At 43.7% G+C, this 18,329-nt stretch overlaps 1 protein-coding gene across 1 annotated transcript in view; it reads left to right on the top strand.

Annotated features, from left to right (window-relative positions):
- The window catches only part of LOC106603121 (sodium/potassium/calcium exchanger 3), a 28,960-nt gene extending 10,631 nt beyond the window's left edge, over nucleotides 1-18,329 (top strand). The window contains exons 4-18 of the mRNA XM_014196383.3: nucleotides 9,621-9,697; nucleotides 9,971-10,045; nucleotides 10,262-10,346; nucleotides 10,653-10,756; nucleotides 10,925-10,999; nucleotides 11,144-11,169; nucleotides 11,326-11,379; nucleotides 11,491-11,633; nucleotides 12,004-12,170; nucleotides 12,245-12,479; nucleotides 12,653-12,819; nucleotides 13,472-13,586; nucleotides 13,697-13,809; nucleotides 14,157-14,222; nucleotides 14,715-18,329. Coding sequence (XP_014051858.1) covers nucleotides 9,621-9,697; nucleotides 9,971-10,045; nucleotides 10,262-10,346; nucleotides 10,653-10,756; nucleotides 10,925-10,999; nucleotides 11,144-11,169; nucleotides 11,326-11,379; nucleotides 11,491-11,633; nucleotides 12,004-12,170; nucleotides 12,245-12,479; nucleotides 12,653-12,819; nucleotides 13,472-13,586; nucleotides 13,697-13,809; nucleotides 14,157-14,222; nucleotides 14,715-14,825 — 1,613 coding nt within the window. The 3' untranslated portion in view covers nucleotides 14,826-18,329. The remainder of the gene's footprint in view (nucleotides 1-9,620; nucleotides 9,698-9,970; nucleotides 10,046-10,261; nucleotides 10,347-10,652; nucleotides 10,757-10,924; nucleotides 11,000-11,143; nucleotides 11,170-11,325; nucleotides 11,380-11,490; nucleotides 11,634-12,003; nucleotides 12,171-12,244; nucleotides 12,480-12,652; nucleotides 12,820-13,471; nucleotides 13,587-13,696; nucleotides 13,810-14,156; nucleotides 14,223-14,714) is intronic.

Here is an 18,329-nt window from a genome sequence, read left to right as displayed (position 1 = left end):
TCTGAAGTCTTTGGGAATTGGGGGAAATATTCTTAACTTTCCATCACTCCCTCCCGTCTCTCTAGAACCCTTGTCCTCTCTGAGTTCACATTGGTTCCTGATGGTAATTTAAAGATCAGAGGTTAAGTATGGAGGTCAGACTCACACTCACAGACAGCTCTTTGTGTGTTTGAACATAAAACAAGTTTTCAGTATATGGCTCACGTATACCGTCTAAATTTATATAGAATGGCGCTGCAATGGATATCTGCTGTTTTGTGTGTTCCTGACCAATTCTGTTATTTTGATAGCTTTTTCTGAGCTGATCATAATTTGTTTTGTTCATAATGTTTCAGCCATCTCTTCCTTTGACCAAAAAAAGCTTCTGTACATCAGAACAGCGATCACTAACCTCCCTTTAGATGAAGATTTCTACTTCAGCGAGTCGGCGGTGCAGGACATACTGCTCACCCCGGGCCAGGCCCTGATCCCAGAGCCACGGAAAAGGAAAAGACGCCGACGGCGAGCACCCTGACAAAACTATGTTCGCAAATAAATAATCCACCTCTGCCCTCCGTTCTGTTGGTCGAACGTGAAAATCACTGGAGAACAAACTGGACGAGCTCCGTTCGAGACTATCCTATCAACGGAACCTGAAGAACTGTAATATCCTATGTCATGGCTGAACAAGGACATGGATAATATACGTCTAGCTGTTTTTTCTATGCATCGGCAGGATGAACGGCAGCATCAGAAAACTCAAGGAGGGAGATGTGTGTCTCAATGTTAAGAACAGCTGGTGAGCGATCTCTACTATGAAGGAAGTCTCGAGGTTCTGCTCGCCTGAGTTAAATTATCTCATGATAAGCTGTTGACTATACTATTTACCAAGATAATTGTCATCACATTTTTTGTGGCTGTCTATTTACCACCACAAACCAATGTTGGCACTAAGACCGTACAAAACGACCTGTATAAGGCCATAAGCAAATAGGAAATGCTGATCCAGAGGCGACGCTCCTAGTGGCCAGTGATTTAAATGCAGAAAAACTGAAATGCGTCTTACCTACTTTCTACCAGCATGTCACATGTGCAGCTAGAGGAGACAAAACTCTAGATCACCTTTACCCACAGAAATGCATAGAAAGCTCTCCCTCACCCTCCATTTGGCAGATCTCACCAAAACTATCCTCCCGATTCCTGCTTACAAGCAAAAACTCAAACAGGAAGTACCAGTGACACGCTTAATACGGAAGTGGTCCGATGAAGCGGATGCTAAGCTACTGGACTGTTTCATTAACACAGACTGGAATATGTTCCGGTTTTCATCTGATGACGTTGAGGAGTTTACCACATCAGTCACCAGCTTCATTAACAATGATGTCTCCACAGTGACCATACGTACATATCCTAACCAGAAGCCATGGTCATGGCACACATCAACACCATCATCCTAGACACCCTGGACCCACTCGGATTTGCCTTAACGCCCTAACAGATGATGCAGTCCACAGATAACGCAATCTCTATTGCACTCCACACTGCCCTCTCCCACCTGGACAAGAGGAAAACCTATGTGAGAATGCTGTTCATTGACTACATCTCAGTGTTCAACACCATAGTGCCCTCCAAGCCCATCACTAAGATAAGGACCCTGGGACTGAACACTTCCCTTCCCTTTGCAACTGGATCCTGGACTTCCTGATGGGCCACCCCCTGGTGGTGAGGTTAGGCAACAACACATTTGCAACACTGACCCTCAACACGGGGGCCCCCTCAGGGGTGTGTGCTTTGTCCCCTCCTGTACTCCCTGTTCACCCATAATTGCTTAGCCGTGCACAACTCCATCATTAAGTTTGCTGATGACACTGCGGTGGTAGGCCTGATCACTGATGACGATGACACAGCCTATAGGGAGGAGGTCAGAGACCTGGCAGTGTGGTGCCAGGACAACAACCTCTCCCTCAACGTCAGCAAGATAATGGAGCTGATCGCTATCTACAGGAAACGAAGGGCCAAGCACGCCCCCATTCACATCGACGGGGCTGTAGTGGAGCGGGTCGAGAGCTTAAAGTTCCTCGGTGTCCACATGACTAAGGATCTATCATGGTCCATACACACCAACAGGTCAAGAGGGCACAACAACGCCTCTTCCCCCTCAGGAGGCTGAAAATATATGGCACGGACCCTCAGATTCCTCCCTTGCTTACTTTTATTATAACGTGTTATTACTTTTCAATTATTTCTCTCTTTTCTTTCTGCATTTTTGGGAAAGCCCCGTAAGTAAGCATGTCAAAGTTATTTTACACATGTTGTTTACAAAGCATGTGAGGAATAACATTATATTTGATTGATTTGATTTCAGATAGGATATTAGTGGTGCCTAATTGTTTTACTTCAGTAGCGTCCTGTGTTTCCCAGCCCACCAACATGACATTGAGACTGACTCTTTAAGATGATGGATGGTACCATATGACTGTCTGAAGAGGTGGAGTAATCTCCTGGGAGAGAGTGAAGTTTATCGATTGCACTCCCACTGTAGGTCTTCTGAGGATTTCTCAAATTATTACAGCCACTGTTTTGTTGGATGAAGGATGGTTATTGAGTGTTGGTGGGATTTGTATGGCTGGATTGGCTTTGTCTATTCAGAACCGGGACAGTATTTTTGCGTTCCAGTTAGACATGTATCTGCTCTGTTGCAGTCTACCATTGAAAACCATTGAAGACTAGACGCAGAAAAGATGCGCTGTTTGTTTTTGAGCAATATGATTGGCCGTTTATTCAAGCGCCACCAAGCTACGTTCACACGGCACACGCGAGCTGTCCGGAGCAAAAAGAAGCGCAGAGCTTATTTATTTTAGGGATAGTAATTAACAAAAGTAAACGTTCAATAGTGAACATACTAGCAATATGCTGGCTAATGTTAATAGTCTGCAAAAAGAAAGCTACAAAAATACACTTTACAGGGCTTGACATTCACTTTTATTTCTACTTGTCGCCCACGAAAAAATGGTCTGTAATAATTTTGACATCATTGTAAGGAACCACTTTACAACATAAGATATATTATTATCTCTTTTACCATAGAGAATCAGACAAAAATGAAGGCTACACTCTTTGCATATTCAAGTCTGTTTCAAAATACAACACTCTCCTGGAGGATGGTTGACCACCCTTGGTAGCCTATAAAATATTACAACATTACAATAAATGACAACAAACTACTTTGTATATCTTTATAAAATAATTCCCTCCAGGGCTCGAAATGAAGGATGTCCCATTCCCTCAACATTTATATGGTCATATTTTGGCTAGGCTACTTTGAAACAAGGCAAGTTAACCCACTGTTCCCCGGGCGCCGAAGACGTGGATGTCGGTTATGGCAGCGCCCCCCCCCCCCCCCCCCCCCCCCAGAGGGGTTGGGTTAAATGCCGAAGTCACATTTCAGTTGAAGGCATTCAGTTGTACAACTGACTAGGTATCCTCTTTCCCTTTTCTTTCCCTTTCATAAAATGACATAAAACGTCCAGGTTTTAACTATCAGTCCCGAGATCCCAGCAAAAAATCTACTTTTCATTTATCTGACTTGATCTGCATGTCCCTTTATATTTAGCCCCAACAAAACATTTTTACCATTTTATTTCCAGGACAACCAGGGCTAAAAGTAGAACACAAAACAATTTGACATAAACAGTTACATTCCGCCAACGCAAAAACCTGATAAAAATGAATTTATATGAATCCTGTACATTAATTGTTTGCTCACTGGGAAATGAATATCCAACTAGTCAGTGACAACTGTGTGGAGTTCGTGACAGCAACTATGTGAGCTTATTACAGTATTGTTGACTCTATGTCCTGGGATTTCAAATGGTATTCTATGTAGAAGAATCCACATCAGACTGCTAACAACTCTTGTGTCGCTTGTGAGTGTCATGTGTGTTCGTGAGAGTCTCAGCTTTTCATAGATAGCATTTAATAGTTTGTAGCTGAAACTATTCTGATGTTTTTGTATAAACGACCGGGACCACTCTAGCTCAGCCCTCACTGATCACACAGACTAATAGACAAATCCAATGGGACAAGAAGTCTGTAACTCAAACACATAATGTTTGAAAGGGGTTAGAATTCCAAAACACGCCGGTGATACGGTGGGACTCATTGGGTTAAACAATTCGTTTCAAAATGCGGTGCGCAACAGACACTCCTTTGCTCTCCGGTCTTGTGGCCATTTGTGCTTTGAGTATGTTGACAGAATCAATCCTTTAGAGGTTAATGTTGATTATCCTACATTATAGATGACATGCATATTGGCTACAGCCTCATGTCCAGACCGATGCTGACATGATAGACGCGCCATAAAATGCTGCCAAACTTTAATGAGACTTTTAATTTCATAAATATGGGCTAAACGCCAGTCATGTTTGACAAATATAATGTATGATAATCAACATGAAGCTCTAAAGGCTTGATTCTTTGTCCTGTAGGCTTTGTATGTACATTAATATAGATTTGAATATTATTCCAATGTTGGCCTCTCTGATCCAATTCTGATCAGAGTAATTGTGATTTTTGTGTGATTTTCTGTTTTGTGATTTCTGTTTTTTTTACTTGTCCAGGACAAGAGAACAAGCAGTAATGTCAAGCCCTGCTTTAGCATTCCTTGGCTAGCCTGCAGTAGCCATGTTGATATCTCTTTTGAAGCCGTTATGTAGCCATTATGGGCAGCTTCCTATTTAGAAACAAACATTAAAGCTATTAATACAATGCAATTTCTAAAGAATAGAGTAATGACTTACTTTGCTAATTTATATTAAAAAGCTTTGTAATAAATATCATAATAACCAAATATAACTTATTAATAACTGCATATAGAGAGAAAGCCTGCCAACCTATAGTCCCTGCATAACCCCAATGCATTTAAAAACTACACCATGTCCGGACCAGTAGAATTTTCGTTCAGGCCAGTCGATTTTTGGCCAGCTGAGTCTGGTCAGGCAAGTGAGAAAAAAAGTTGATGTTGGACTCAGAGTTTTACCTGACCAGGTAATGAGATCAGGTAAAACTACAGGCCCCAGAAAAGGCACGTACACATTTTGCCACACCCGTTTCGAACCTGTATTGCCACCTTTGGGTTGCTCTTATCTGCCTTTCTAAGAGATGACTGACTATCTCATAAAATCAAAGAATGAAAAATATGGAGGATGGATGAAACAAAATGTTTGGATTCTTCATAAAAAAAATGCAAGGTTGTTTCAGTGGTTTATTCTATGTAGTGGTGCTGTTTCTGTTGACGTGTGCTGTCGTTTTCTGTGTTTCTCTCAATACCTTAGCTTGACTCCAAGATACCCTGCAGAATCAATAACATATCTTTCTCCCCTTCACTCTGCCAGCCATTTGGTCACAATTGCAGTCCATTTGAGTCCCCTGCAGCAGAGTGACTCAAATGGATATCTCAGCTGTTCACAGCTTTAGTGGTTTCATTTAGTAGGGGTTTCACTTTTAATCAGGACTGATATGGCATTCAACACACACTCAAGCATGCTCATGCAACAGTATAGCTTCCGTCCCTCTCCTCGCCCCAACCTGGGCTCGAACCAGGGACCCTTTGCGCACATCAACAACTGACACCCCACGAAGCATCATTACCCATCGCGCCACGAAAGCCGCGGCCCTTGCAGCGCAACGGGAACAACTACTTAAGGTCGCAGTGCGAGTGACGTCACCCGATTTGAATCGCTATTAGCGCGCACCACCGCTAACTAACTAGCCATTTCACATCGGTTACACTCATTGGTGTACACGCACACACACACACACAGAGTGATTACATCACATGTCCATTTTGACCCCTTCTCCAGATTCTTGATGGGATCAGCGGTGAAATGAAATTAGATCAAGCCTCAGACAGTGTGAATATAAAAGGAGATCTACTGTATCTGAGAGAGATCTATAGGAGACCAGGCAATAGATGGAATTAGAGCAGGGAGATGTGCCTGGCTGGCTGGGGCAGCCTGTGATGCCAGAGGAGCAACACATGAATGCTGCTGTAGCCTCCCCCAAGGCTAGAGTGGATGGAGTCACTCAGTCCCCAGGCAGGCTGAGGCTGACGTGAACACTCACTGTCACTGCTAAGGGCACACACTGAATCTGGGATCAGAATGCTGTCAACTTCATGAGAGCTGTCCCGTGTCCTGTCCAGAATTGGAAGCCATCCTCCGATATGTAAATCAGCTTACAGCTGGTCTAGTCTATCAGCAGACCCATGCTGCATGCAGTGACAAAAGCCTGTTATATGGGAACAGAGGAAGGGCATCCTCACAAAGAAAATTCCCGGCCAACACCCTCTTGTATGCTCTCTCTCGGGCTTTCTCTCAAAGAACCTCTCCTGAGCTTTGGCAAGGAAAGATAAATATTTTTAGAACTTTCGCTCCAGAGCTGCTTGTCATTTCTCTTTTTTCATATTTCATAAGCCAAGACCATGGGAAACACACATTCCCCTCCCCCTTTCTCACCATTCACGCAGCCGTCATTGGCTTCCCACTGCCGCCTGTCAACAAACCGCTGCCCCCAGGGAGAGGGTTTCCGTGGCAACTGCTTTCACCGAAGCAACTTGTCAATAGGTTCATCTGAGCCATGTGTTCAGGACTGCATTTACAGTGCCTTCAGAAAGTATTCATACCCCTTGACTTATTCCACATTTGGTTGTGTTAAGGCCTGAATTCAACATGGATTAAGTATATATTTTTTCTCACACACCTACACCTACACTCAATACCCCATAGTGACAAAGTGAAAACATGTTTTTAGAAATGTTTGCAAGTTTATTGAAAATGAAACACAAAAATATCTCTTTTCAAAGTATTCACACCCCTGAGTCAATACATGTTACAATCACCTATGGTAGTGGTTACAACTGCTAGTCTTTCTGGGTAAGTCTCTAAGAGCTTCGCACACCTGGATTGTAGAATATTTGCACACTATTCTTTTTTAAATTCTTTTCCGTAGATTTTTGTCTCCCATTGTCTGGTGGAAAGCAGCCCTGAACCAGGTTTTTGCCTGTGCTTCTTTCTAAAAAAGAAAAAAAGCCTCCCTAGTCCTTGCCGATGACAAGCATACCAGTAACATGATGCAGCCACAACCATGCTTGAAAATATGAAGAGTGGTACTCAGTGATGTGTTTTGTTGGATTTGTCCCAAACAACGCTTTGTATTCAGGACATAAAGTGAATTTCTTTGCCACATTTTTTTGCAGTTTTACTTTAGTGCTTTGTTCCAAACAGGATGCATGTTTTGGAAAAACGACAATGTTTTTCTCCTATCACAGCCATTAAACTCTGTAACTGTTTTAAAGTCACCATTGGCCTCTTGGTGAAATCCCTGGGTGTTTTCCTTCCTCTCCGGCAGCTAAGTTAGGAAGGACGCCTGTATCTTTGTAGTGACTGGGTGTATTGATACACCATCCAAAGTGTAATTAATAACTTCACCATGCTCAAAGGGATATTCAATGTCTGTTTTGTTTTTGTACCCATCTACCAATAGGTGCCCTTCTTTGCAAGGCATTGGAAAACCTCCCTGGTCTTTGTGGTTGAATATGTGCTTGAAAGTCACTGCTCGACTGCGGGACCTTACAATTATATGTATGTGTGTGGTACAGAGATGAAGTAGTCATTTAAAAATCATGTTTAACACTATTATTGCACACAGAGTGAGTCCATGCAACTTATTATGTGACTTGTAAGCAACATTTTACTCCTGAACTTATTTAGGCTTGCCATAACAACGGGGTTGAATACTTATTGACTCAAGACATTTCAGATTTTCAGTTTTTATTAATTTATAAACATTTCTAAAAACATAATTCCACTTTGACATTATGGGGGAGTGTGTGTAGGCCAGTGACACAAAATCTAAATTTAATCCATTTTAAATTCAGGCTGTAACACAACAAAATGTGGAAAAGTCAAGGGATGTGAATTCTTTCTGAAGGCACTGTACATAGAAACTGGGGCATTTTGTATTGGGGCTAAATGTCTCGGGGACCTGGGGCAGGTTCCGGATCTGGCCTGCTTTCCAAAGCACAGCTATAGGATAACGAAAACAGGAAATAATAGAACTACCACATCTAGAGCACAGATGTCCTGACACTGATAGGATGCAGATGTCTACCCACCTTCTTTAGTGAGATTCTGCCTCACTCTTCCTTATGATAATCTGACAGAAAGTTTACGTGCTAAACCGAGATGGTTTAGTGAACAGGTCCTGCAACAGCTGGCCAGAAAAGAAAATAAGCTCCTTTCTCCACAGTTCTCTGGGAGGCGGGAATATTAGACGACCAGAGACCCTCACCCTCTAAGTCTCAGATTCAGGATGTTGATTACACAGTATAGAAGGGCATGGCCAAGCATACTGTCAACTTCCAGCCATCTAGAGTAGACCATATGGCCCCCTGTCCTCTCCGGTCCACACTACAGATTCAAGGGTCAAAATCGAATATCCTTGATCACATGGGAGCCGTGCTCTCTTCATCCACAGGGAGACGGTTCAGAATGCTGCCGTAGACTTACAGCGCAGTACATGGCATGTAGTGTGCGTACTGTGTTGTGTAGAATGTGTCATGAAGCCTGTGTTTGGGAGCGTGTGTCATCCACCACGTGACGTGTAACATGTGCATTATAGAAAGCGTGTGTGGTGTGGAATAAGTCGTGCAGCATGTGTTGTGCGGCGTCAGACAGTCTGCATTGTGGGACTGACTGTGCAGGCTACCCAGCGCTGCCTCAGAGCAAGAGCGCTATTAATAGGGTTGAGCTCCCCAGTCGTTAAAGTTCATTTTCCCCTGCGTCTGAGTACTGATTTAGCAGCGCTGCCTTGTGCTCTCCAGGCTGCAGCCTCCTCTCCTCTTCTCATCACGCCGGGGGAAACGAGGGGAAGCCGGGCTCTCATTAACACTCTCATTCACACCTGAGGACCAGAGGAGCAGGAAGCAGCTGTTCCACACACCTCCTCCTCAGTGCTCCTCTGCTCCTCTCTCTCTACCCGGCCCAGGGGGCCAGAATCTGCTAGCCTGTACAGGTGTGTGGCTGCTTGGAGGAAGCAGTTCAATAGGAGATCATAGTTATTAAGCTGTGGTGTGTCAGGTGGAGAAGTGAGATTTATGGGAGTCAAATCGGGGGAAAAAATCTGAAAAACTCTCAAGGTGCCTCCTTTATATATATATATATATATATATATATATATATATATATATATATATATATATATATATATATATATATATATATATATATTCTTTCAGAAGGCCTACTATGCCATTTCTGTGTTTTGCATCTGTCCTTTAATATACAGAGGATGATGAGATGGAGACAGGAAAGAAATGGTATTCCTCCCAGTGTGAGGAATATGGCGTCTGTTTGTTGCCCAGTGATAGACTGCTTGTGTCCAAACCATTGTGGCAGTTTGATGTTTGTGCTTTACTTTTCTAGTTCTGATCTTGGGCAGCATTAGTGCAAGACTCCGACTTCCTTCCCTCTCTGCTGTTGTTGAATATCCTTTTCCACCTCCATCTCTCACTCTCTCTCTCTCTGTAGACAGAGGTATGATCTGTGTCGAACTGTGATGTTTTACTGTTCTCTCTCCCTCAGCCATCCATGAGTTTCCAGAAGATATCTTCACCAAGGAGGAGCTGAAAAGAGGAGCAGTGCTGTTACATGTGCTGTGTGTGAGTGTCCTGCAACACACCCCGCAGAAAACACACCTGTTTAACACACCTCACAAAAACAGCCGTGATACCCCGATTCCGCAGTTTTGCAGCCGCATTCTTCGTGCAATACCATCTGTTCAGATGCGATTAGACTTCATAACAGAATTGATCTGCTAATCACACTCTCGCATTAATGTACGCCTGCCTGAATGACATCTGAATTACTTAAACACCTCCTTATCAAATCCTTTACGGACTGTCTCTATTGTCGTCTCTCACTGTACCTCTTAGGCGATCTACATGTTCTACGCTCTTGCTATTGTCTGTGATGACTACTTTGTTCCTTCCCTGGAGAAAATATCAGAGGTGAGAGAACCAGCAGCACCAATTCACTTTAAATACAGGAAGACGGAGGCGCCGTATGCTGCTTTTTAACACTCTATTACTATTTTTAGTTGAGTCGTTTCAAATATAAACGCTGTTTCCTGTTCCTGTATCACGTATTTCTACAAAGATCTAGTGCTTCTTGATCATGCATTGTGATTGTGTGAGAAGGTTCCCTCTTTGCTCTGGCCCTCTCAGAACCTGCAGCTCAGTGAGGATGTGGCTGGGGCAACCTTCATGGCTGCAGGAAGCTCAGCCCCAGAGCTCTTCACCTCTCTCATTGGTCAGTTCTTAATCCCTCTGTATTTCCCTTCTCTTAACAGTAGTGTTAGCAGTGGCCAATAAATTGGGTCAGTGAACGCTATACATGTGACGCATGTCTTTCACCATCTTGCGATGGATCTTGCAATCCATCCCAATGACCATGTTTGCGTATCATGTAATGCCACAAATATCCATCAGATGTCAGCAGAGTCAATATGAATGGTCTTTAAGTCTACATCAAATGTATAGGAACGCAATTGGCATAGCCATAGGTTTCATCCTCTTCATCACTACAACTCCTCCCCCGCCTCTCTGCCTCGCGCAGGTGTGTTCATCACTAAAGGAGACGTGGGGGTCGGCACCATCGTGGGATCAGCGGTCTTCAACATCCTGGTCATCATTGGTGTGTGTGGCATCTTTGCGGGCCAGGTACAGACCTCTGACACTACACACCTTTATGGCCTCAACAGTGTGGCTGAAGACCTCATGAACACATGGAAACATATTTTCCTACACACGCACTGGCTGAGTGCATATGAGGAGGTAGCTATGTGTTGGTTGTCTATTAGTAGTCTCTCTCTTCTCTCCCCTCTGCAGACGGTGGTTCTGACGTGGTGGTCTCTGTTCAGGGACTCCACCTACTACATCTTCTCTGTGCTGGCTCTCATCCTGGTGAGGCAGACAAGAGGAGGGGAAATGAAGACCATACAATCAAATGCTTTTAAATCCAGTCGCTTACTTGTGCTCTACGGTTACAGTGCTGAATAAACTGCAAGCCGCTATGACTAGTTTAACGCGTTAACTTTCTCTTCGTAGGTTATCTTTGATGCGAAAGTTGTCTGGTGAGTTTTATCACAGTTATTTGAATGCACCTACACATCATTTACTTTTTGTGACAACAATCTCAATGTTACTTCTGTCAGAATTGTAAAAGTAGAGTCAAATAGCAGTTTAGTGGTTTTAGATGGTAGTTGACCAGTGTATTTCTCTGACTGTAGGTGGGAGGCCGTGCTTCTAATGACTATGTATGGAGTTTACATTGTTATCATGAAGTGAGTATTCTGCTTAGTCCCCTCTCACAGGAGTCCTCAATCCACAGAGCATGTACAGCAGTGTCTGATTGTGCTTGTGTTCCTCATGTGAAAGCTGTTTTGTGGTTTCAGGTTCAACTCCCAGCTCTTGGGGTGTGTGACTCGTCGTTTTGGTGGCCCGGGTCAGTGTTGCCTGGGTAGTGAGGGACACCGCGATGAGGAGATGGCAGAGGACGGACCCACCTGCAACACCAACATGGTTCTGCTCAGGAAAGGTCTGTCTGGAGCTCATTACAGCTCTCACTGTCTGTCTGTCTGTCTGTCTGTCTGTCTGTCTGTCTGTCTGTCTGTCTGTCTGTCTGTCTGTCTGTCTGTCTGTCTGTCTGTCTGTCTGTCTGTCTGTCTGTCTGTCTGTCTGTCTGTCTGTCTGTCTGTCTGTCTGTCTGTCTGTCTGTCTGTCTGTCTGTCTGTCTGTCTGTCTGTGTCCTGTGGCGGTCTGAGTGTTAGAAGCTGTGACCGTTCTAGATTTTTTTTAGCTCATCAAAAGTCTCACAGTTAATTATAACCGCATCATAATGCATTATACCTGCATGCCGGCTTTAGGTAAAGTGTTACCCCTATTTCTATCACTCGCTCACCCTGCAGGCCAACCCCAGGGTCAGGAGTCTCCTCCGGTGATGATGGTGGACGAGCTCCTCATCCTCAACCCCCACCAGTTGTCCTTCTCCGAGGCTGGGCTGCGCATCATGATTACCCCCCACTTCTCCCCTCGCACCAGGCTCAGAATGGCGGGCCGCATGCTCATCAGTGAGGTAGTCGACTCAGGCTGGAGGAACATCAGCAACGTTAGCCACTATGAGGCACTCATTTCTTTTCTCCCACACAGAGACAGAGGTTGATCAGGAGTCCCAACACCCAGCTGGATGGAGAGACCAGCGCAGGGGCAGGGGGCACCCCTCTGAAGGGTTCTGGAGGTCTGGAGAATGGGGGCAGTGTGGAGAGACAGACCCCTGAGGGGGCAGGGCTAGGGGACGCAGGGGAGAAGCCAGGGGCGGAGGGTTGTCAGGCTGAGGAAGAGGAGGAGGATGATGATGGGCCGTTCAGGCCTCTGCACTGGCCAGGTGAGGATGTTTTTTTTGTTGCTATGTGCCTGACTGAGGTCGGGATTTAAAAAAACACATTGTACAAACATCGCACTGCACTTGACCTTTAAAGGCAATTTTCGCTGAAATTGCATTCGAGGGAAACACTGCATGTCAACTCTGGTATATTCTTGTTATTGTGTGTGTGGCAGATGGTTGCTGTGCGCGGGTCAAGTGGCTGATCTCGTGGCCCCTGGGCCTGCTGCTGTACTGCACTGTGCCTAACTGTGTGTTCCCCCGCTGGCACCGCTGGTTCATGGTCACCTTCTTGGCCTCCACCCTGTGGATAGCCATCTTCTCCTACCTCATGGTGTGGATGGTAAGGACTAACAGCAGAGCCATAAAGCCATATCGGAACTGCAAAGCCAGGCTTTCTACAACGCTGTAATGTCTGTTGCCTTCCAGGGGTGATAGGATGGCATTTAAAGATGCACTATGCAGAAATCGCTCCTCCATTTCCTGGTTGCTAAAATTCTAATAGTTCGCCTAATTTCCTTTTATGTGACAAAATAAGCAAGTATAGTGTAGAGAATCATTGTACCATCTAAACCGCTGTGAAATGTATTTTCCATAACCAAAAATATTGTATTTTCAGATGTTTGAAGCTGGTGTACAAAACCGAAAGTAAAAGACACAAAAATGAATCTTAAGAACGGGAAGCCTAGAAATAGCGCACATAGAACAGATCTACTGCTTCTTAGACTTGCGTTCAATGTAACTGGCAGATCTATAACCCACATTTCTATGTGCATTTGGTCGGGTCGCCCAAAAAAGTGACATGTTGCAGCTTTAAGAAGGTGTGTGTGTGTGTGTGTGTGTGTGTGTGTGTGTGTGTGTGTGTGTGTGTGTGTGTGTGTGTGTGTGTGTGTGTGTGTGTGTGTGTGTGTGTGTGTGTGTGTGTGTGTGTGTGTGTGTGTGTGTGTGTGTGGTGTGGTGTCTCTGTCTCTGAACTAGCTGTGTGTCCCCACCAGGTCACCATCGTCAGCTACACACTAGACATCCCAGACTACATCATGGGTATCACCTTCCTGGCAGCGGGCACCAGCGTGCCAGACTGCATGGCCAGCCTCATTGTAGCTCGGCAAGGTACCCGTCACCCTCTCTCCTCAGACTGCTGACTCCTGACCAGCCTTTCAACGTCCTGGTGGTGTAGTGTAGACTGTTTTAGTTTGACTTTACTCTCCCTCTCTCCTCAGGTATGGGGGACATGGCTGTGTCTAACTCCATTGGCAGTAATATCTTTGACATCCTGTTGGGGCTGGGTTTCCCCTGGGCTCTGCGCACTCTGGTGGTGGACAACGGATCGTCGGTGGGCACTTATTTATTACAACTATCCCTATGGACATTTTAACAACCATCAGCATATTATTAAGGCAGCCTAGCAGGTTAGAGCGTTGGGCCAGTAACTGAAAATCTGTCGATTTGTCCTTGAGCAAGGCACTTAACCCTAAATTGCTCTCAGGGTCGCCGTGGATAATGGCAGACCCTGGCCGTGACCCCACTCTCAGAGGGCATCTCAAGGAGAGTTGGGATATGCAAAAAAAACAACAACAAAAAAACAATTTCCAATTCACACATGCCTGTTAATACATAATAGCCACGTGAAATAAAATATAAGCCCAGCATCTGACCACCCCAACCTCTTCTTCCTCACAGGTCTACATTAACAACAAGGGCCTGGTGTATTCTGTTGTCCTGCTGCTGGCCTCCGTCTTCCTCACAGTAAGTGTGTGTGTGCGTGCCTGCATGCATGTGTCGTGCCACAATGGAGTTCACCATGAGTGACTGTTGTGCTACACATCTGGTTCCGAGCATCATTCAAGCACATAACAGGCCTTGCTGTATACATATTACAATTTTATTGTCGTTTCACTTTTTACAAGTCTTTTGTTACGGACCACAAACACACAGGGCGATTATAGTTTTATTGGTATTGAACTTTTTACAATACATTTGTTATGGACCATAAGCAGGGTGGCAGAAGGCAGGGCAAGTATAGTACAGTCTTTCTGGAGAAGGGTGTGGGTCCATCTACGGTTTCGGTTCGAGACACGTTTAATTGTGCGGTTCCACCAACCATCCAGTCATAGCAAAGCTATTGCTTTTTACCTCTTGCACCCCCTCGTTCCCTTTCCACTGAACCCCTTCTCCATCTGCCCATCCCGTTCTCTCTCCGCCTCCATTTCTGCCCCTTCTCACCTCCTCTCCCTCCAGGTGATGAGTGTCCATCTGAACCACTGGAAGCTGGACCGCCGGCTGGGCCTGGGGCTGATATTCCTCTATGCCATCTTCCTGCTCTGCTCCATCTTCTTTGGGCAGATGTGAGGCTGACACTGGGGGTCAAAGGTCAACCCTGACTCGCTTTCCTTTAAGCTGCCGCGTCCAGGAGTCCTCTGTCTCCCAGAGATCCTCTCTCCTAAAACCAAACAACAGTCTCAGCTACATTGTGCTAAAAGTTAACGTGATGTAGCACAGACACACACACACACACACACACACACACACACACACACACACACACACACACACACACACACACACACACACACACACACACACACACACACACACACACACACACACACACACACACGCCCACACACACACACACTAGTCTTTTTCAGTGGTACAACCCTTTTTAATCCGGAGTGTAGTGTTTTAATACACAGCAACACATAATGTCCAGCTGTCACCATGGAGAAATAATACAATAGACTAGTACTCTTGTTTCTTAACCTTAAGTTTGGAACACCCGTGTTTGTTTTGAATGTACGCCCTAGCTGATGTTACCTTGTTGAGTGGGGATTCAGTATGTACATTTTGTGCTGGGGTACAGTGGAGCATAGACCAGTCAGTAAGGTACTAAGAACGTAGCAATAGCACAAATGGACAGCATAGACTTGTAATGGGGAAAATGTTAATAAGAGATGCAGATTATTGTGACTATAACTGACCGAGTTCCTCCCGAAGAGGATTTATGAATAATTTTTTGTTGTTGTTGCCTCACTGCTTTTAAACAAGTATTGTTACAAACTAAGTAAATAATAGGCTAACGTGAAATCTATGATTTGTAGCGTTTTTTTTAGAAGTGTTATTACTATTGACGACATGTTTCTATGAGTGTCACAACCTTTGATTAAATACGTACGGGTCTGTTGTAATAGTTCACTATGTTAAAGTATGATCAATATTTGTAAAAAATCTTTCTGTACATTTTTGTTTTTCAGTATTACTGTATAACAATTATTAAGTCAACAAGACCATACTTTTTACTGTTTCTAAATGTTTACTAAATATTTTACATAGTTTTACAAAAAATGAATGCCAGACAGAGACTAGATTTGTGATGTTTTTGATATTTGTAAGAACTAGATAACATTCTTCCTATGATATTTGTGAGAATACCATATATTGTAACTGAAAGACTATGTATATTTTTGGTCACTTAGTAAAGTGATGCTAAAGAAGACTGATGCGTCAGATCAGCACACTCCACCTAGATTTGATGAAAGGAGAATAAGGTTATATTGAATGTCACTTTCTATTCCACTATTAGGTTATTTAACCCAGATTAGATCCTTTTTCAGCACCTGAACCCCTTGATTTACTATCGTTATTTATTATTTCTGAGATTTTGCATATTTCCTTTGTCAAGTGCTTGTGATTACAATAAGCAATGGTTTGCTCCTCAAAATAGTATATTCTCAAAACGTGTTATTTATTTTGAAAATGGTTTCTTTCAGTACCACAATGGTAACTTCTATTAAATATAATTTAGATTTCAGATCAGATCAAATGACTCAAACTTTTTGCCAAATGAAAGGACTGAAGAAAGTACTCTGTGTGTCATAGATCTATTAGTTCTGCTGTTTGCTCTCAGCCACTCATAAGCATTTTAGCATTTTAAAAGAGGCTCACACAGAACCAGTCAAGTTTGGACACACCTACTCATCTTTATTTTTGCTATTGTCTACATTGTAGAATAGCAGCGAAGACATCGAAACTATGAAATAACACATATGGAATCGTGTAGTAACCAAAAAAGTGGTAAACAAATCAAAATATATTTATATTTGAGATTCTTCAAAGTCGCCACCCTTTGCCTTGATGACAGCTTTGCGCACTCTTGGCATTCTCTCAACCAGCATCATGAGGTAATCACTTGGAATGCATTTCAATTAAAAGTTCAAATTTAATTTGTGGAATTTCTTTCCTTCTTAATGTGTTTCAGCCAATCAGTTGTGATGTGACAAGGTAGGGGTGGTATACAGAAGATAACCCTATTTGGTAAAAGGCCAAGTCCATATTAAGAACAGCTCAAATAAGCAAAGAGAAACAACAGTCTATAATTTCTTTAAGACATGAAGGTGAATCAATTTCAAGACATCTTAACATCAACTGTTCAGAGGCAACTGCATGAATATTTTTTTAACCAGGCATGTCAGTTAAAAACAAATTCTTATTTTCAACGACAGCCTAGGAACAGTGGGTTAACTGCCTTGTTCAGGGGCAGAACAACAGATTTGTACCTTGTCAGCTCGGGGATTTGAACTTGCAACCTTTCGGTTACAACTCTAACACTCTAACCACTAGGCTACGCTGCCACCTGTGAATCGGGGCTTCATGGTCGAATTGCTGCAAAGAATCCACTACCAAAGGACACCAATAAGAAGAAGAGACTTGCTTGGGCCAAGAAACACGAGCAATGGACATTAGACCAGTGAAAATTTGTCCTTTGGTCTGATGAGTCCAAACTTGAGATTTTTGGTTCCACCTGCCGTGTCTTTGTGAGACTCAGTAGGTGAACGGATGATCTCCGCATGTGTGGTTCCCACCGTGACGCATGGAGAGGAGGTGTGATGGTGTGGGGGTGCTTTGCTGATGACACTGTCATGTGATTTAATTTGGATTCAAGGCACACTTAACAAGCATGGCTACCACAGCATTCTGCAGCGATACGCCATCCGATCTGGTTTGCGCTTAGAGGGACTATAATTCGTTTTTCAACATGACAATGATCCAACACACCTCCAGGCTGTGTAAGGGCTATTTGACCAAGAAGGAGAGTGATGGAGTGCTGCATCAGATGACCTGGCCTCCACAATCACCTGACCTCAACCCAATTAAGATGGTTTGGGATGAGTTGGACCGCAGAGTGAAGGAAAAGCAGCCAAAAGCAGCCATTCCAGGTGAAGCTGGTTGAGAGAATGCCAAGAGTGTGCAAAGCTGTCATCAAAGCAGAGTGGCTACTTTGGAGAATCTCAAATATAAAATATATTTTGATTTGTTTAACACTTTTTTGGCTACTACATGATTCCATAAGTGTTATTTCATAGTTTTGATGTCTTCACTATAATTATACAATGTAGAAAATAGTCAAACTAAAGAAAAACCCTTGAATGAGTAGGTGTGTCCAAACTTTTGACTGGTACTGTATGTTTAAGAGGAGTGGGCAGACTGTTGAGTGTTGTACACACTGGTTGCTGGAGCTGCTAAGTATCCCAGGTGTAGTTACCTGTCGTATTTTCAGTGTAGGCCTTTAAGTACCTACTTAGATAGGAAGACCACCAAGGAGTCCCCACTACCAACCAACCACTCATAAATCCTGACTCTGTTAACAGAGCAGGTCAGAGCACCAAATAGAAACCTGATTTAGTTCTGTCATGAAGCAGCTGTGTTTGAAGTGTGTTCTTCCTCAATGTTTTGTTCTGTTAGGTTGGAGCCACCAGATATTCTAGCACTGAGATTAGTTTCTTTACAGATGACCTCTGATCATTGAGAACTTTTGTATGTTGTTGAATGCAATAAATACAATTTGTGCAATAACAA

This window comes from Salmo salar, chromosome 04 (assembly GCF_965601325.2).
Source record: "Salmo salar chromosome 04, fSalSal1, whole genome shotgun sequence".
In the NCBI taxonomy this organism is placed as follows: domain Eukaryota; kingdom Metazoa; phylum Chordata; class Actinopteri; order Salmoniformes; family Salmonidae; genus Salmo; species Salmo salar.
The sequence above is the reverse complement of the archived record's forward strand: the minus strand, read 5'-3'. Positions and strand labels throughout refer to the sequence as shown.